Source organism: Numenius arquata, chromosome 5, assembly GCF_964106895.1.
Source record: "Numenius arquata chromosome 5, bNumArq3.hap1.1, whole genome shotgun sequence".
NCBI classification, from domain to species: Eukaryota; Metazoa; Chordata; class Aves; order Charadriiformes; family Scolopacidae; genus Numenius; species Numenius arquata.
The window spans coordinates 63,303,493-63,323,627 of NC_133580.1; the positions used below are offsets into that span (position 1 = coordinate 63,303,493).

General features: G+C 36.8%; 2 protein-coding genes across 7 annotated transcripts in view; one reads left to right on the top strand and one right to left on the bottom strand.

The window, feature by feature from the left end:
• Positions 1 to 2,979: 2,979 nt before the first annotated feature.
• Positions 2,980 to 19,447, top strand: PACRGL (parkin coregulated like). The gene is made up of 8 exons (XM_074148334.1): positions 2,980 to 3,406; positions 5,921 to 6,078; positions 7,570 to 7,637; positions 8,699 to 8,789; positions 9,954 to 10,088; positions 11,744 to 11,851; positions 12,876 to 12,956; positions 15,076 to 19,447. Exons 2-8 carry the CDS (start codon positions 5,938 to 5,940, stop codon positions 15,130 to 15,132), a joined length of 681 nt encoding a protein of 226 aa, XP_074004435.1. The 5' UTR covers positions 2,980 to 3,406; positions 5,921 to 5,937; the 3' UTR covers positions 15,133 to 19,447.
• Positions 18,085 to 20,135, bottom strand: part of KCNIP4 (potassium voltage-gated channel interacting protein 4) — a 328,940-nt gene continuing 326,889 nt past the window's right edge. For all 6 annotated transcript variants that reach the window (XM_074148332.1, XM_074148328.1, XM_074148330.1 and 3 more), the window contains one exon: positions 18,085 to 18,132. In XM_074148332.1, coding sequence (XP_074004433.1) covers positions 18,085 to 18,132 — 48 coding nt within the window. The remainder of the gene's footprint in view (positions 18,133 to 20,135) is intronic.

The window sequence follows — 20,135 nt, forward strand, 5'->3', positions numbered from 1 at the left end:
TTCCTATTACAACTAGCAAAAATAGTGGTACACAGTATAAAAGGTATTTTATTTTAAAGAAACACATTTTATTGACATAACTTGTATTTCCCATGTCAATATTCAGCAAGATCTTAGAAAATCCAAAGCCAGGTATAATAAAGAGGAAGCTACTCAAAGAGCAGGGGAGTTGCAAATTCATAGGTAAAGTGTAATAAAAACCATTTTAAGACTTTACTGTAGGAATCAGAAGGGACTGAACATGTGTTTAACCTTAGCACTTCTCTTTTCCCAGCTCTTAAAATACCATGCGAGTTAGAAGAAGATATCCCTAGGGGTGCAGTTTCATCCTACCCAGTTCTAGAAATTTAGGATTGTTTTAGTCTGTGTTTCTCTTATAGGGGAGGGGATGAGTTAGGCTCCTGCACAAAAGGGTCAATCCCACCCAAGGTCCCAGCACTCAGGCACTCAAGCCTTGCAGGCGTGTGGCACAGGGCCAAGGGGGTCTCTCTGAATCCATATGGTGACACCTTGTGCTGGGAGGGATGTGGTGGTGCTGCACTAAAGCCAGGCTACCACCCCTGGGTAGGACCTTGTGCCCGGAAGAGCCTTGTGTGAAGGCAATTCCCTGGGAGCCAGATGTCCCAGTTGATAAAATGCCCCAAGAGATGAAATGGAGGGACACACCTCCGGGCATCCACGATTCAGGAGGTATCTCTCAGACCCTGAAGGGGGCTACAGGAGAGATGGGGAGGGACTCTTTATCAGGGAATGTAGCAACAGTATGAGGGGTGATGGTTTTAAACTGAAAGAGGGGAGATTTAGATTAGATATTAGGAAGAAATTCTTTACTGTGAGGATGGTGAGACACTGGAACAGGTTGCCCAGAGAAGTTGTGGATGCCCCATCCCTGGAAGTGTTCAAGGCCGGGCTGGATGGGGCTTTGAGAAACCTAGTCTGGTGGGAGGTGTCCCTGCCCATGGCAGGGGGGGGTTGGAACTTGATGATCTTTAAGGTGCCTTCCAACCCAAACCATTCTATGATTCTATGACTCACACGTGACGTCTCACTGCACAGCCAGAAGCACAGTCCGTATATTCCATTTTCAAAGTACAGCAGGACTCCCAGTGGTACCACGTACACCACTGTACTGTTAACACGCTCATTTTGCATTTTTCAGGAAACCTGTTGGACTCTGAACTAAGCCCCGCTCTCGCACCGAGACTGGAGTCTTACTTGTCCTTTTATACCCTGGTCGTGTCGGTGCCTCCAGGAACTCAGTGGGAGCCGCTGACTCCACAGAGCTGATCCGTGGCATTTTGCTTCACGCAACACAGCAGTTCCTACCTCCCACTGACTCAGGAATTGTGCTACTACTACTTTCTTCCACGCTTGAATGTAGCTGTAGTCTGTTCCCTACTCACAAAGCAACTGTAGCGGATAGATGTATAAAACGATACGAAAACACTGAACTAAAAATAAATCTTGCTCAGAACAGCAGTTCTTTTTTTCTCATTATGGAGATGAGCGTGCTGGTTTGTGTTTTGTAATATGATTTTCAAAGATGTGCATGGTCTGCTTTACAAATATTGCATTCTTCTGACATCATTATCACCTAGTAAAATCTATGGATAAAAAGACATCAATTCCTCCTACTGCCTTCAGTATCGTGGAACACTAAAATAATTTTGTGAAAGTACTGTAATGTCTGCTGGGTTTAGTTAAAACACTTAGAAATAAATTAGAAATATTCTCTTCTCTGCTTCCCCAGCATTATTTTTCTCATTTTTTCCTTCCGTATTTCCAAATGGTCTCTTGCACTAATGTGTTTCAAAGGCATTTAGTTATGCAGCCCTGTTTTAACTCTGCAAATGGCCTCACTCACAACTTACCATTGTCAGCAGATACCAACTATTTATGTTGGATAAACCTCATTATGAAATGCCAGCATTGGCCAAAATCTAAGGCCAATGGTTGTTTTCAAATAGTCAACAACTACTTTTTTTCAACACTGTCAGTGCATTTTCCTGTTGTGTTTTGTTTTTGGTTTGGTTTTTTTTTTTTGGAAGACCAGCAGAATAGCCTCTTATTCATTTCTAAAGTCCCATTCAGTTCCTCGTTATAAATTCCAGAAGTGAGACAGAATGCAACGGTGGGAAGACTCTATCCCACGCAGTTTAAACAAACCAAGAAAACATCTTATTTGGAGGTTTATTCTTGAGTGTTTGAAAGAATAAACACATCTATCTCTTGAAGAAAGCAAGAAAGTGCTCTCATGATTAATTAGGGTCCACAAAGGAAAAAAATACAGCCTTTTACCTGAAGGGTTATTTGTTATTTACCATATTCAGATGCGATGGTGTATGAATAAATACTGTATTTGTGAGAGATTTCAGTATCATATGAGTGGATCATCTGAAAACAAAAGAAACTAAGAATTAACTTTTTATCATTGTATTTAGAACAAAAACGATCACAAATGGGAATGTGGCCCCATCCCTGAAAGCCAAACTTTTGTCACATAAAAATAAAAGCAAAATGAAGTATTTCCCAAATCCTGTTTTCCCTGGGAAGCTATTAAGAAAGAGGACAAAAATGAGTGGTGATGTCACCTTAGAATTTACCATCCTCATTCTAATCACAAACATGTCATGTAGGTTGAAAAAAATAATCAGCCTTTTAATCTAATTTTTGCTCCTTCTTCAGCAAGCACCGGAGCTCTGATTAGTTGAAGACAGCGCCTCAGCTCCCAGCGGCCCGGGAGACCCGCCACCACAGCTTCCAGACGGGCAGGACAATGCCCATGCCCATGCCCAGGCCCAGGCCTAGCCCCGAAGGCCCTGGTCGCCATGTTCCCTCTGCCCGCCTCGGGCCAGGCCCCGGGCCCAGCCCCGGGCTCGGCCGCTGAGGGAGGTCGCGGCCCCGCCCCGCGCTCGGGCCGCCGAAGAAGATTGGGCTCTCGGCGCCCCGTAGTTTCCCTGGCAACCGGCAGGAAGCGTCGCCGGGCACGGAGCTGCCCGCCAGGCCAGGGGGTGTCGGTGCGGCCGGTCGCGCTGCGTCGGGCCCGGCCCTTCCCCAGGGGCCTTCATCTGGGCTTCCCTCGAGGGAGTGGGAGCTGTGGGGAGGGGGGTCCGAGGAGGAGCGCGTGTGTGTGTATCCCCCTCCTCGTCGTCTCCCTGGGTCTTTTGGTGTCTCAGGGTATTGGCGAGTGCGGGCCCGGCGGCCCTGCCGTAACTCGCCAGAGCTTTGCGGGCTGAGTGCCCCTTGTCGCTTTTTTTCCTGTGCCCTTGCTGCGCTCCGGGAGAGCCGGCGCTCCCCAGAATAAGGCAGCAACCTCGCCTTTGAAATCCTACTTAGTTTCTTCAGTGACTTCCAGCAACCAGACTCCAGGCCACGCTTTTCCTCCTTTGAAAGACGTCTTTTAAAGGTGCCTTTTCTGTTTCTATTTAAGGATTTCTGCCTTTTGCTTGAAGTCTGTCCTCTGCCAGTAGGGTGGTTCACTTCTGTATCGAGCCTCGTATGTCACTTGTTTGATTCCCAGCTGCACTTCTGCTGTCTGATCTCCCTACGGATGCCTGTGACTCTCCCAGCTCTTGACTACACAAGAACTTTCATCCTGCTCTGAAGACTGAGACCTCCTTATGAAAAGTCCTTTTTCCCACTCTCTGCCAACTCCTCCTCTGCCAATATAAAGGCACGTTATCTCAGTTGCTTTTTTACAAAACCTTAACTCCTACCTTTACTTTTGACCCAAAGGGCTAACATTATTCCTGCCTGTTGTCACACCTTTCATTGCTTACTTTCTCAGATGGTACAACCAGGGGCTTTTCAAATGCATCTGGATTTTGTCGTTAGTTAAAACCTTAGTAAAGCCCTTGGCATATATCTTGATTACTTCTTGGAAGAGAAAAAAATGTGAATACATCTGAATTACTTCTGAATACTTTGCTGAGAAAAATGCTTATGTTTTTATTAGTAAGATGACTGTTCCCATTATGAGCAATTGTACATTTCAAAGGTTGACACTGATAGCACTATTTTGTCATATATAATGCTAATGTCAAGAACTTATCTGGTGTTTTTATAGTATAAAACCATTTTGATTCTTACTATTCTGATAGTTAGAAATGTGTTTTCTAACTCTAATGGGATTAGACTATTGTAATAATCAGCTGGCACTTACAAAATCCATGCATTTTCTTTCTAGGTTATTGTTTGTCTTTTAGGGCTTCAAATTATTTCTGGTTTTAATGATTGGCATTTTACAAACAGCATAGTTCCCGTATCATTTAAGTTTTTGTGTGTTCTGAAGAGACTTAATTGTCTAATTGTGATATGTTAGTTCCACTTTTTAAAAGACTGTCACTGGAGACAGGCTGAGTTATGAAAATGGCAGGAAAGAGAAACAAAGATGTACAGTGGGTGAACTGATTTGAATTACTAGTTCTGATTAAATCACCAGTCAAGAAGTATTGATTTAAACTTTCAACTTTTGTTTTGCTTTGTATTTGTATTTTAGCTAATTTGGTTATCATTACTGTATGTTGTTTCTCAACATTCAGTAAAACTTAGGTTTCTTAATTCTTTCTACAAGTCATGAGGACGTAGCGTATCCACAGAAGTGCTGGGGCCTTATCACTTCTTACTAGAAGCAGAAATAATCCTAAAGATTTAGTCATTTAGATAATGACAAAAATACCTGATTGGAAGTTTTGTCTGGAGGGGAGAATTAGAAGAACCAAGCTAAACAACAAGGACTGCATGTACAAGATTCTGGCAGAGATTAGGGCCTTATAGAGCTGAGGGAGTGGAAGTAGTGTGGCAAAAAAAAATCTGCCTCTCTAGTTCCTGATCCTGATCTCAGTATTTGAAATTTAATCACATTGTGGACAAAAACAGGTGTCGTCAACTTGTGAAAGGTAATGGCTGGATAGCAAGCACCCTACTCATCCTTGTGGCAATGGTTTTTTTACGTGTATTATTTAACTGGCTTCCTGTTGTTTTCATTTCTATATAGTGTCATTTCTTGTTTACTAAAAGAATGTAATTTCTTATGCAATAAACTGTTTTCTCCACCCAGAATACACCATAGCATGTTACTGAACATTAATTATATTCAAAACTAGCATTTTCACACTTTATAATTTTATTATATATATTAACATTTTAAAACCTAAGTTTTACCAGTAATAAGTTTTATTATTCATCATAGCATCAGGCTTGCTATTTTAAATACGCAGTAGACCATTATTTTTATTAGGGACATTTTAACAATTGCATACACATGTAGTAACATGTATAGCCGGTGCATTAACATATAGAAGATATATGTACCTAAATCAGTATTTAAGGATGTATACAGAAAGTTATTTTTGCATTCTTTTTAACAAAATACTTTCATTCTCACTGGAATTGGAATTAATTTTCTGTGTTCTTTCTTTGCTACTTTACAATTCTTTTCTCTTTTATTGATTCTGCTTTGGTTTTTGTGTCCTGAATCTACTTGCTCTTCTGTTCATTCCTTCATCCTGGTCATTCCTCAAATTGTTACTGTCTTCTGCTCTAACTGTACCCAACCAGCCTGTTTCCCTCAGGGCTGTTCTACTGAGCACTGTGATGCTGCTCCAATTTCTGTTGGCTCCCCTAAAGGCAAACTGTACCTAATTTCACTTTTGCTGCAAGTCTCAAAGTACAGAAGTAATGGGGAGCACCGCCAGCTTAGGAAATGTGTGCATTTGAAAGATGGAGTGACAAGACTGTCAAAATTATCCCGTGCACTATGTAGGATATATAAGAATAAGCATTTATTTTCTAGTACGCTTTTTCAGATTTTCTTGTTTGATTCTTCATGTCAGTCTTTGGACCTGGGGATTCTAACCCTTGATATTCTGTCATGTAGGAATGAAGTTTATTTTATGTTTTTAATCTCTTTCTGTTCTAGGAAGTAATGTTCTAAGAATGTCATCAGGCATCCAAATAAAACCAAAGACTACAGTACAGAAAAGCAAGACATCTTCTCCTTCGCCGTGTTCTCCAGAACCTGCAACTAAACCACAGCCAAAGCCTAGTGACAAGCTGAATCCTAAAACTATTGATCCGGTATGTGCAGGTGGTGTGTTTTCTGTTTGATTAAAACAGGTCTCTTTTTGGAAGAAATTTCCTTACTTTATGAAATACACGCAGGACATGCTGCTTCTGGTCCTGTTTTGTAAATTTAAGCTAAACTTTTGTTATGAATCATACATTCCCTAATTTCTAAGCTCAAAAGCCCGAGGCATAACATGTTTATTACTTTTTTTAAAAGGGGGTTTGGTACAACTGTGGCTTGCATGGTAACTTTTTTATTTTCTATGTACTTCTGCTCTAAAAGGAGATTTAGAGCTAAGAGCTTAAAAGGGTTGGGGTTTTTTTTGGTATAGTTATAAATTTTGGCACGTGCTGCTTTAGAGGAGCTAACTGATCTCAGTTATGCGATGAAACCAGAATCAGGTAGCATCTTGAAGATCATCAAGACCTTATAAAATCTAGCAAATTAATGCTAGTGAGCATTGCTTGTAGTTCCCAAGTACTGAGAAGTCTTGCACCTGGAGAACTAGCTTTGAGTGGGTGATTTATAGCTCACCACTGGGCCCTGTCAGCCAACCAATTAGTAATGTCATAGGCTTTTTGGAAAAGGAACTAAATGCAGGAATACTTTGATGAAGTACTAGTTTGCCATAAACAGAAGCTGAATACTTTCATTTGAGCATTATTTTTCTTGAAACTTTTTTGCAAGTAATACAATGACTTACTTAATTAAGCCAAGAAGTCATCAAATCATGCACACAATTCTAACAGTGTTAATGTACGTTCAAACACTTGAAAGAAAAAAATTAAATTTCATGGTATTTCCTACTATATGTTTTGTGATAAGATTTTAAATCTGGGAAGTATCATTGAATGATCATGCTAATAAATCATAGTTCATATGTATAAGAAGGATGTATATGATAAAAACCAAATTTCTGCAGACTTTCTTCCTGTGAAGCTCCCAGTTTCCTGCGCCAGTGAGTCCTCCCTAAATTCTCACCCAGTATGAGCCTCCCCTCTGATTTCCAGTGCCCTCATGCCATCTTACCCAATATTTGTTGTTTCTCCCACATCTTGCCACCTCATACTTCTGTCTATACTCAGATCAAGATGGAATTGTAGGAAATCTGCCTTCTGCATGTTACCAATATAACAACAATAAGAGCATCAGGAAGGTGAGAGGTCCTTAATCTGTTAATGAGAGAACCCACAAGACTTCAGTGTTAAGATTTGCAAGAGAAAATAGAAAAATAAGGGTATTCCATCAGGAGAGCACTGATTCTACATTATTTATTCATTTTTACAACTTCCTAGCCAAACAATTCTGAAAAGCAGTTTTCTCATAAATGTACCAAATATATATTTTCCATCCCATAGCTGCAGGGGGTTTTTTTGATTATTTTTAGAATCATACGACTAAGTTCCTTTTTTGGTAAACTTCAGTTTTCACATATTCAAAATAGTTGCCAAACATTTCTGTTATGAATAAATAATGCTTTCTTTTTTTTATTGTCCTCACAGTTTGGCACTCATTCTCGACCACCTTCTGCATTTGCTGCTATATATGCTAAAGGGGGCATTCCATGCAGGTTTGTTTGTTTGTTTACTGCATATATTATGATTAGGTAGATTTACACAGATTGAAATACGTCTATTCATGTTTGATCTTTTAGTTAGGCTGTTTGATTCCATTCATTTTTGAAAAGATTTCTGATATTTAACTCTTTCAAAGCAGAAAGCAATTTTCCATGTCTTTGAAATTGTCTTTGAGTCTTTTTTTATGCTGTGTTGATTCTGAAGCTGCATTTTTAAAGAGTAGCTAGGCATTTGCGGATTTGGTTTACTCTTTTATGAAAGAAGTTGATTTCTTCATGTAACAGCGTTTACTTCTCCCTGCTAACAAAGATAATAAAATTCATGCCATTTCAGTAAGTAGGAATCATGCGGTCTTTTTTTTTGTCTAAAGTAAGTAGTATGACAACACTTTCTTGAATATTCCAATTCTGTAGTTCTCAGCAATACCAGATATTAACAAAACTACTTGTAAATAATAGTCATTCTGTGATTCTGTGATTTGTGGTATTTTAACTTTTGTCAATTCTGTATTTGCACAGAAAATAAGCACTTTAGTGTTTTGTCAAGTGGATGCAGAATTACTTAACAAGAATTTAAGTAATCATTAATACATGTATATACATGTATAAAATAATCATTAATACATAGTGTTTATCTGTATCTTAGGAGTAACTGATGAATTCCAATATAATTTTCTTTCAGCTTCAACTGCTTTCCCTTAAAAATTGCTATTTGAGGAAAATGTTTCTTGATATTTGTCAAAATAAGTAACTTTGCAGAGGGAGCATCTTCTGTGTTGGTATGAGAGGCATCTATATTTTTTATCACTTTTAGTTTCTGATTTCTAAGTGATTGGGAGCAGAACATTGAAAACTGCCATACTTGGGAAGCATGACAAATGCACTGTTAAATCCCATTATACATTTCACTAAGGAATGCAGTATGTATTGAAAATATTTATAGACCATTTTAGTAATATTGCAAACCAATTGGTGATATATTTAAAGTGGTCAGTGCTAGCAATAAATTATATATTATTATATGTTAATTTGTTAAAACTTTACTCTTTATGTAGGTTAATGCATGGCTCGGTGAAGCACAGACTGCAATGGGAATGCCTTCCTGAAACTATTCCCTTTGATCCTCTTCTTGTGACATTGGCAGAGGTAAACTCAGTCTTATTGCAAAGTTAAGGATATAGGATTTCCTAATTGCAAATGGTGTTTTGTGACAAGCTACGCTACCTCACTTAGACTCACCTCCTAGGGAAATCTGAAAAAAGCATTTGTAAGAATCTTGTATGAATGAAGATGGTCAAGGACATTACCATTTGTAGCTCTTTAGTTAGAGCATTCTGGGAGAGCTGGGTAGAGCTCTTTAATCTTTGAGATACTGGCCAAATACAAGACTGCATCTCAGATTCCCAGCTGTTGAATGAAATACTTCAGTCCGTTTGTGGCTTTGCAGGTTCTTTTATAAACAAAATTGTTTTGATTCTTTTTGTATATAAAGCCTACCTATTGAAGTAAGAGTGCTCTCCTCAATAGGTTGAACTAGTAGAGTGGAAATAGGATCCTGTAAATAAGTGAAAGAGAAATACTATACGTTATGTTCAGGCTTCTGTTTTCTCAGCATCATCTGTGACATTTATCACCAAATATTTTTCAGGAGTGTAAATATATGTTTAATCCAGTGTGGCAGATGAAATAAAGTGCATGCTCTATCTAGAGGTGCCTTTTTTTCGTTTGTTTTTTAACATTAAGCAAAGTTGTCAATTCCTAAATTAACTTAGAGCTCCCATTACGAAAACAAGGAAGACTTCAGCCATACGGCTTTAAATCTTTGAGTTCTGCCAGTCAGGTCTTCACTAGAAGTGCATGTTTGTAGCATCTACAAGTTTTTGGCGTTGCAGAGGTGTGTGTGTGGTGGGGTGAGTATCTTTCCTTCCACACTTCACCTTTTTTTTTTTTTTTTTTTTCCCTTCAGGGCATGAAAACCATTTACAAATATAACCTATTCTTGTTCATGGGCTTGTTGAAAAATTACCTTGGGTAGTTAAAGTAAAGGTATTGAAGTACAAACATTGATTGAATTGGCAGTATTCATAATGTGACTTTTAATATTCAGTGTTCCGAAAGAAAAATGAATAAGAATATTCTGTAAGCAGAGTTGTACTCAATGGCTCCACATGGTGGAGTTAGTGTATTTTATGTTTTGAACTGATATAACAAAATCTAAACATTATCTTGCAGCTATGTGGAACTTTTTTAATGTGTTCTTATTTAAAAGAAGGCTCACTATTAAGCAAACATATTTTACATTTGCAACAGGGTCTGAGAGAGACAAAACATCCCTATACATTTGTTTCGAAGGAGGGTTTTAAAGAATTACTTATGGTCGAAGGTGCTGCTGAAAAAGCCATTCCCTTGTTGCCTCGTCTAATTCCAGTGTTAAAGGCTGCATTGGTATGTCTTACTCTTCATGCAGAGATTTTAATGGGCTTGATGTTGTTTTTTTTCTTTTTCCTTGTGCTGGTGCGGACTACGAAAAATATTAATGTGATAAATCTATTGCATGGACTTTAGGTTTGGGGGTTTTGGGTATGGGAATAATTTCTTTTTTCATGTTAACCCAGCCTTGGATATGTGAGCTAAATATATCTTTAACTGTAAATGCAGATGGGCAACTCCTGGTATAGCTATATAGGGTAAATTCTGTGGAAATGTCCTATTAAAGATCTGAATATAAGCAGAAATAAATATATGGATTGGTGGTGTCTTAATATGTTCACATAATAACAGGCAAAAAAGATTGAGAGGAAGTAAAATGGAGATGCGAGAATAAACACTTACCTGTTAAATTTAAAAATTCAAAACGTGCTACAAAGATAAAATAGAATATGCCAGCGAGGAAAAGGGAAGAATACAGTTAAAATGTTTGAGGTCATATTCTTAATTTTTAAAATGTATTTAACTTTTCTACTCCTTCAGAAAATAAAGTGAGGTAGAAGTATTGGCCTCGAAGGTACTCTCTTTTGGATCTTTTCTGTATCTTTCAGAGCCCTTTTCTGGTTCAGCCACTTGCTGTTCTTTAATCTAGCTGTGTTTCAGTTCTGGTTTTATGGAGATGGATGAAAGTTTGAAAATTCTTTGTGATCTCAGATTTGAGGTACACTAGAAGATCAGAATTGTGTGTTATCAGTATCTCTGGTTTAGTTCGGAAGGCAAAATTAGAAAAAATTATTCTTGTCTGTTCTTCCAATTACTGTTATTAATCTGATAATTTTCATTGTTGCACTGTTTTGGTATAAAGTCTTGTTAAACCTTCTACTACACAAGTAGTCAGTGACTTCTAGTTAAAACATTAAGGGCCCAAATGTCAGAGTGGAAAAATAACTGTTTAAGTAAAGGTCAGTATTAGTACAAGAACAAAATAAATTGTCATGAATCAATTTCTCTGCTAAAGGAAGAGTGAAATAACTAAACCATTAGAGAACTCAGGTATAGAAGAACCTTCCCAAGGGACTAATAAAGATGACAAAGCACCCTAGAAATAGATAAGAGCCTGATAATTGCTGGCAGGTGACAAAGCTGTAGTTGGCAGGGGGCTAAAATTAATTGAGCCAGAAAGTCATTGGCTACTGTGTTTCTCCAACAAAGACAATTACTGTTATGAAATACATAGAAATTACATGGAATTCATTAAATTTGTAACTGAAATGTCTCCCAATTTCAGCATATCCGCATTTGAAGGGTTCTGCCTCATATGTTGTGAAGCACTGAAATTGTTGGTGTAGTAAACTGTTTTGCCTGCCGATTTTTTTATTTCATCAATAATAAATTATCCATTTCGTTGTCTGAGAAGAAATTCAAGAGTTTCACTGACATTTTGTGGATACTTTTGTTTTCTACTTTAAAAATATACTTCTGTTTTTAAATGTTACCTCTAGATATTAATATTCAGTCATATTGTATTTTTAAACTTATAACAATTAGCAGTTGCATAGTAGTTTTAATTTTTAAAAATGCTATATACAATCATAATGTAGAGATCACAGTTTTGAAGAACTTGTGCATTTGTCTGAATATTGACAGGATTTTCTTTTTTTCTCCCTCTGAAGGCCCACTCGGATGATGAAGTATTCTTAAGGGGATTGGATGCTTTAGTTCAACTGAGTGCTGTTGTTGGCCCATCTCTTAATGATCATCTTAAGCATCTACTCACAAATGTAAGTTTTTAATGCTGTAGTAAAAAATCATCTGTATTTTTATGGTACTTTTGTTGAGATGTTTACTATAATATCCGCACAGATACAGTGGAGCACTCAGCAGTTCCATGAAAAGCATTAGTTCATATATTCCTCAATGTAAGTCCATCATTTTTTAATATGGTGACTTATAAAGTTCTAGCAAGGTCCAAAAGCCACTGTTAATGTCAACTGGAGCATAATAGAAGTGTCGTCTACTATTTAAAAAAGATTCAGCTTCAAGCCTGAGGTGAAATAGATGCTATGTTTTCAAGGGAAGTTTATGTTTATTGCAAAATGAGTTCTGCGTTTTAAGTGTGGATATTTTAAAAAAAAATCTGTGCAAGTTTTGATAAATTAACATAAGCAAATATTCCCACTTCTTTCAGGTGGGAATTCTGCGCAAGGGAATTTTCATTAAATAAACTTAGAGTGGGATTGTGGAACATATTTTTATAGTGAATCCTTCTGTAGATATCCTTCCTCAATCAGAGTTCTCATGGTTTCATTTTGCTTGCTTCCAAAGTGCTCTTGTACAGCAAAATAAAAGGACCTTTTAGACATCCAGTGCAGAAGAGAGAAATTACAATAGTTCTTTTAAAGTATTTCCACTTTAATAAATCTCTTTCAGTGCACGTGAAAAATGTGTTAACTTTTAATGTGGACAGCACTTTTAAGAATCACTTTTTTTTTAAGATTGGTAGCTCTCTAAAATGTGTTTGCTAAAAGAAAAAAAAATTAAAATAAGAGTTGTTTGGTTTTTTTTTTTGGCTAACAGTTGAGCTTTCTTTGAATTTAAGTTCCTCATCAGTTAACATTTTGTTCTTCTGCCTTGACTGAGTTTCATACTTTGACGTGAGTTAAAAGCTATAAAGTGATGTTTCTTCTAGGATTTAATTTTGAAAAGACAAGATGAAATAAAGTAACAAAATAGAATTATATTGGCCTCCCTGCATATATGGTATTATATTCTGCAACAAACCTTTTTATTTTTCTGTTCCAATAGCTTTCGAGGAGATTAATGGACAAGAAATTTAGAGAAAAAATTACTATTGCTTTACAAAAGTTGGAGCAATATGGTGGAAAGGTAAGTTGACCAGATGGTTATTCTCTAATCTGCATGTTTGAATGCAACTTTGCCAAAACATCTTTCATCTCTGGTTTTCAGACTAAGAACCCCATTCTGAAACTGCTTATTTTCACGTCACAACTATTCATATTGCATAAAATATAGAATTTTGTGCAGCAGCAATCAGCACAGTTAGTAAAATAATTTAGTCTGAGTGGTAATAGAAATGACATTAAATCTATTCTGGATGATCCATATTCTGCCAGTTAGGTTTTGTTATCTCCCATTTTTTTATCATCTCACACCTTTCATTTGTATTCTCCATTGTTTTAATCGCTGAGCGGGGAATACAGGAATATGTGTCTTGGTAAAATATTCCAAGGGATCCATACCTACATAAGAAGCCTCATGGCTTCAAGCACACCAAGCCCCATTCAGGAGAACTCTTTTTGGGAGCAAGTGTGCATCTGTGTGGATTCTTACCCATGATACTTGCTTGGAAGATTTTATTGTCCTTGATGGGAAGCTTATGCAGACTTAGTGATTAAAAGAGATACCACTTTTTTTTTTTTTTTTTTTAAATTCTCCGTTTATCTAGAAAGTCTAAATTTTTTTTTCCAGGGTTTGAATTAATGTGACAAATGGGTTAGTCACGTAGGGTAAGATCCAGAATGACTAAATCCTAACTGCATTTTTGGCATTGCAGCACTTAGAAAGTAGATGCTGAGTAAAGCGTGTAAGCTTCTCGTAGAGACAGTAGGGTAGGCTAAACGCCTATGAAAAGAAAAGGAATTCTCCAAATGTCAACTAGTAAATAGCTTCTGGACCCTTCTGGGGTATTGACACCTGATTCAGGCTGAATATTTGTCTTCAATATGCCTGGGATGCAGGCTTCCTGTTCCTTTTTCTGAGCCTAAATACTTTTCTCAACAGGATTTACTCTTGCTTAAAGATAGTTTTGCTGTTATTGATGATGCCTGCCCATTCCCACTAATAGCTTAGTGTTTAGGTCACTTCCTGAGAAAATCAGATACTCACATTCCAGCCCACGCTGCTTAACCCAGAGGTTAGATCTGCAAGTGCGATAAATCAAAAAAAATGCTTTAAGTACTAGATGGCAGAGTATTCTTCTGCTGAACATTTTGTTGCCGTTTTCTGTTGTACTGTACATTGCGCAGAAAGGAGGAGAGAAGAAAAAGTGAGAGAGTGTTGGCTTGGGTATTCATCTAGAAGAGAAAATATTTGCTTTCTTGACCCTATGAACACTTGCATGTATTATTATAAATAGCCATTGGTAAAGAATAGGTTGCCTAAAGAGTAGGGACCATAAATATAGGCATACTAGTTCCGAGCTTGTGTGCCTTAATAAGTTGGCACCCAAGACACCACTTCTTTTTTTTTTGTGCTCATATTTATTTAAGGGCAGTAGCAGTTTTCATATTACAGACTTGAAAAAACATCATGACAAATAAAGAAGCATGAAAGTTTTTTTATTTATATGTAGTGAGACAAGAAAAGGAAAATTACGTCTCATTGTGATATGAAAATTTAGCTCTAGATAATGTAACTAATCCAGTGAATCATTAACCTCTAATTCTCCTGTCTGTTCCCTGATTTCTTATAGTCTTATCAGTTTTGTGAATAGGTCTTTCTGTGTGTCTTTTAAAAATACTGTAATAAGATAAAGCAGAAAACCGGAAACAAACTCCTAAATTGTGATTACAAGCAATACTATATAAACCAAGTAATGAATTTATCAAATTTCTATTCTAAATGAGTTTTAATGTATACGATTCTTACTTTTATTGGAAGGCCCTTCCAGAATATCGCTCCTCTATTTAAAAAATCCTTATTATTTCATATCTATATTTATGCCCAGTTTTTGGTATGAGTTTACATATCTCTTCTCTTGGATTAGTTATCACAATGCTCCAATTTTCCAGTTCATTATTTTCAGCCCCTTTGACAGTAAGTTTCTCAGCAAATACTAACTTTTTAGTTTCCTGCTCTTTGATAATAACAAAGATAACTAAGTAAAAGCTGTGAATTACACAGCTTATAGAGACTATATGAATACTCTCATATATAGTGCTAGTGCTCCTTATTTTGTTTAAATTTGTTTTATTTTCATCAACAGGCATCTGTGGCTATCATCAAATCTAAAATTCCAACCTATTGTTCTATCTTCTCTTGATCAATAAAACTGTAGTGATTTGTACTCTAAGGTGAAGTTTGGAAAGAAATTGCCTGTGACCATCACTGACACTTAGTTGGGGTATGGTATATTCTCTTAAAATAATCACAATTCTTCAGTGTGAAGAAGATTGGGAAAAGTCCTCTCAGTTTGTAAATATGTAATTATGGAAGGCTATTTAAAATAATTCTTTCTGTATTAGCTGCTATTTGCATATGCATTATGCTGGCAATATATCAACTAAGTTTATTTCAAAAGCAGAGTAAGTATTGATTCTTATGTTGTTGCAAATCACAATTTCCTTTAATAGATCTGAAATGCTTAATATGTTTTGTACGTTGCTGCGATGCAAAACAATTTGGCTGTAATTACTTAAATAGTAACTAATTCAGTGTTAAATTGCATATGGATCCCTGCTTTTGAAACATGTAACTTAATGCGTGCCACAGGCACAGATGGATGCAGTTTGGGTTAATGAGGATTTACTGGGTTAGATGTAGAACTATGAGAACTCATCTGGACTTCTTAAAAGCGTGAAGCTGAATGCACCAAACAGGTACCGTGTGGTGCAAAACTGAACTTGCTCAGTGTGTTCTCAGCACGTTGTTTGGAGAAGCTGGAGAGGCTCTGGAGAGCACAGTGCAGAGGCATCAGGCAGCCACAGCCTAGGTTTTGCTCAGCTAATTACTTCCAGTTGGCTTTGGACCTGGAGTGTGAGCTAAATGTAGGAGGCAACTTTGGAGTATTTACACCGGGCTGCCTTTGTATTGAGTTCTCTGGTGCCACAGATGTGCTTGGGTCTAGCTTGTGAATTCAGCTCCAGACAAGCTAATAAACTGCTGAATGGGGAAGCTATGAAAAACAAAAAAAGAGTTAAAGACAATAAAAACATCACAGAAGCCAGCTTACCTGGCTGTCAAGTCTTGTAGGGTGCAGAGTTTGTTCCTGAACGCGTTTGAACCTGATTGCGAAATAATTCCTACCAGGTCTTGCAATAAATACTGTTCAGGGTTCATGTTGTTACGGGTATTCGAGTTACTCTGTGAGGGGGAGCTGACTGAAGTAACAAAATTTGCCTTAGAACTTTTTCCCCTGAGGAAAATTCAATTCCAGAATGTAAAGTTGTTGGAAGGGTGTTTTGGTTTTGATTTTTTTTTTGTCATGGAAAAATGCTGTTGCATAGGGTATTAGAAAAATCTATCATGTGAAAGCAATGTCAGAGCTCTTGGAAAACTACCACTGTTTGGCTAAACTAAATTTACTTCAGGACTATGCTAAGAGCTCTGCTGGGATCAGAACTGTGCTCAGTCACGATACATGTATTTAAGCTTTTTTAAAAAATTACTTCTCTTGGAAAAATGTTTAATTTTAAGAAATACACGTATTTGTTTAACAACTCAAAAAATTGATCATGCTGCTTGTTTTTCTTCATGTTTACTTTATTATTATTTTTTTTTTTTTACAAAATGTGCACATTTAGTTTACACAAACACACTACAGCAGATTTCAGGTGTACATGTATTGTACTACTCTTATCCTACACTGGTGATAGCAGAGCAGCCTTCAACATGCCTCTAACAACCCATCTCTACACCAGAATAGATACCTGATTTATTTTTGCAAAAGAACGCTTGCAACATTCCTTCTACTTCATTAATCCCCTTTCTGCAGCAATGTCACAAGATTGGCCTATCTCTGATAGCATTTCACCTCTTTTGAAGAATTGGCATAAACTCTGTGGACAATACGTCTTAAAAATTACATGGATGGGGGGCAGTACTATGTTTTAAGTACATTTAAAAAAAAAAAAAGTCTTTCTAGGTTCAGAATTAAGGTAGCTCCAATTTTAATGAAGAAATGATCCTAAAAATGTAATGCAGTTATCACATATAGATAATATTTTTTCTGATTTTTTTTTTTTTCCTGTTTCTGTGTCCTAATTGAAGATACTACAAAAAGCTGAAACAGATGTTAACCTGTCTAGCACTTATTAGTAGTAGATGTTACCGCATAGCGATACTCGTTCTGAGCACTGAACTGGGATGGAAGTTTCAAAAGAAGTTCATGCCTTTTCCTTCATTAAAGGCAAAAAGACATTTATTCATTAAAACAATGTTAAAAGCCAGTTATGACTTCTTCACGAAAAATTAAAAGTCAGAAGACCCTTAATTTTAAGCAAAGAACTTTGCAGACACATCCAAGGAGAATTAGAACTACGGTATGTAGGACTCCTAATATTCACATTGTGATAAATTAAATGCAGATTTACTAGGTAAGTGTGATTGATAGAAGCTTACTTGTATTTATTAGGGAGTAAATCTACCTATAAACAATTTCTTTTTTTGTTCTATAACAGTTCTTCCCCTCAAGTTATCTATTTTCTTAGGTTTGGGGTTTTTTTTGAAGAGAAAAGCAAGTCAAAGGTGGAAGGCAATTGCAGCAAGATGTGCATTGCACATTGATTATAGCACTTTAACTCAAAGTATTATTCCAAAAATGAGATCTACACCATACAAATGTGAAAAGAAGATACGTGGTAATGCCTCTGTATAAATTAGAAGCTAAGATTTAAGAAATACACTCAAACAACCTGGAGCTTAATCCAGTACAAATGAGTAGCAAAACTAAGAGTATTTATTTAATGTCCGTGTGATAGTATCTATTTTATCTAGGGGTTGGAATGATGATAAAGCTGCATACTGTCAAGTCTTACTTTGTTTCTGATTTTTCAGAACATTCTTGTTAACTAAGTAGCCACTGTTGAAGTGCTAAATTGTATAATTTAGAAAGGTTTTTTGGGGAAAAAGTTTATATTAAAAAAATTATTTGCATAATACATGTCTCAGTGTAAAGCTGAGTAATTTTATTTATGATAAAGTGGGAAATCCATCTTTTAGGTAACGTTGCAGAATAGCTCATATTTTTCCATTAGTTGTAGACCTAATGTCTTCATTAAATCACATTTTCAAAGAGCTGCATGGATCGCATTATATTCTCATCCTGTAAAAAAGACAACAAAAAACCAAAAATCACACACCGTTACAAATATAGTTGACAAATAGCTATAGTGAAATGGGGTAGAACTAACTGTATTTTAGTTAATGACGTTATTTTTCAGCTTGTTTGGAGAAATTATTAGTAGAAAAAAGCTGTTAATAGATCTATCCTTAAATAGACTTTTGTATGTATTAATTAAACCAAAACTATTCTCTCAAGATTCGCTCATGTTAAGAAAATGAAGTCTGCAGTATTTCAGAGGTTATAAGTTTATATCCAGCGTAAGAAAAAACATACGATAGTTATTCCTTGAGTATTTATATCTGAAGTGTGAATCCATACATGAAATTGCTCATCCTGGCTATCATACACAGGAGCCTTTTTGGAAGTCTAGGGCATCCTATTGCGTAGTTAGGGAGGACTCTACAATAAAATAGATTTAAATGTGCATCTTTGTATGAACTCTATGAAATCAGTCGATTCTGTAAATATCACTGCAACGCTGACTCCTCAGCTCAGATTTTTGGTGTGTTCATGATGAAAGGTGTTGACTGCTTTCCAGCGCTACTTCTGCTTTCTGATGGCTTTGCATTAAACAGGTAACAAAACCTTCAGTTCTGCATAATGCTTACTGTTGCATCACTCTCTATTCCAGTTTTTATCAGTAAATAACTCTCAGCACAGCAGTGAGGAAAAAAATAGGGGGGTTTGGTAACATTTACCTTTCAGTGTATAGAAGAAAATTTACTTTCAGTAGCCCATATTTGGTGGCACTTCTGGATCAGCAGTCGATTGCACAATTCACTATATATACAATACAAGAGTATATTATGTGCTCGTTTAGCATTTGCTGGTCTTCCCTGTAAGGATCCTCTTTTTCAATCTGAATGCACACCATTTTGCACTTTCTTGAGAGATAATCTAGTCACATTTAATTCTTGTGAATAAATAGACCGAATTTGATATAATGGTTTAGGAAATCTCATGACAGAGGCATAAAACCCCCACTTCTTAGGAAGGTTCTCTCATAGTATTCTCCACTCCTGGTAGGTCTGTAGGCCTTCTGTACATTAATGTTCAAATAACACATGTTCAGTATCAATTTCCAGTTAAATTATTCACTGTTCAGTCTAGTGGGTGATGTGCTTTGTAAAAATGACAAGTCGGAGTAATTTTCTTAATTTATGTTATGAAACGTGCACAGTGGGGCTTTCATCTTTGATTCCGTATGTCATCTCAAGTGATGTTGCTGTAAGAAGTGATCTACACATTATTTTGTGCTGACAAACTAACTTATGAAGCAATGATATGTAATTTCAAAAAAAAAAAAAAAGTTATGTAGTATAATACTTAAAAAGTTTGTATAGGAAATTCACTATAAGAAATTACTGGAAATTGTAATAAACTTTAAGTTTTTCCTACTGTGTTCGTAGAATCATAGAATTGTCTAGGTTGGAAGAGACCCTTGGGATCCAACCATCTACCCTACTCTACAAAGTTCTCTCCTACACCATATCCCCCAACACCACATCTAAACGGCTCTTAAACACATCCAGGGATGGTGACTCAACCACCTCCCTGGGCAGCCTATTCCAATGCCCGACCACTCTTTCTGTGAAGAATTCTTTCCCAATGTTCAGTCTAAACCTACCCTGTTGGAGCAGGAAGCCATTCCCTCTTGTTCTGTCATTAATTACCTGTGCGAAGAGACCAGCACCAACCTCTCTACAGTGTCCTTTCAAGTAGTTGTAGAGAGTGATGAGGTCTCCCCTCAGCCTCCTCTTCCTCATACTAAACAGTCCCAGCGATGTTGTTTTGAAACATCAATACACTGTTGAAGATCGCTGACTAATGTAAGGTTAAATTTTGGTTTAACAAGAATCATTTGTCATTTCATTATTTACAAAGGGTTTTGCATACACGTTGGCCCCTAAGCTTAGCAAATGTGCAAAGCAAACAACATGTTTTTAATTCATAAAAAGCATTTTGACACTTCCTACCAATTC

Coding starts and splice junctions, on each gene's coding strand:
- PACRGL (XM_074148334.1), top strand. CDS start 5,938: ATGTCATCAGGCATCCAAATAAAACCAAAGACTACAGTACAGAAAAGC. Junction 8,790..9,953: donor TTCTTGTGACATTGGCAGAG/GTAAACTCAGTC, acceptor CATTTGCAACAG/GGTCTGAGAGAGACAAAACA. Junction 12,957..15,075: donor TGGAGCAATATGGTGGAAAG/GTAAGTTGACCA, acceptor TTTCATCAACAG/GCATCTGTGGCTATCATCAA.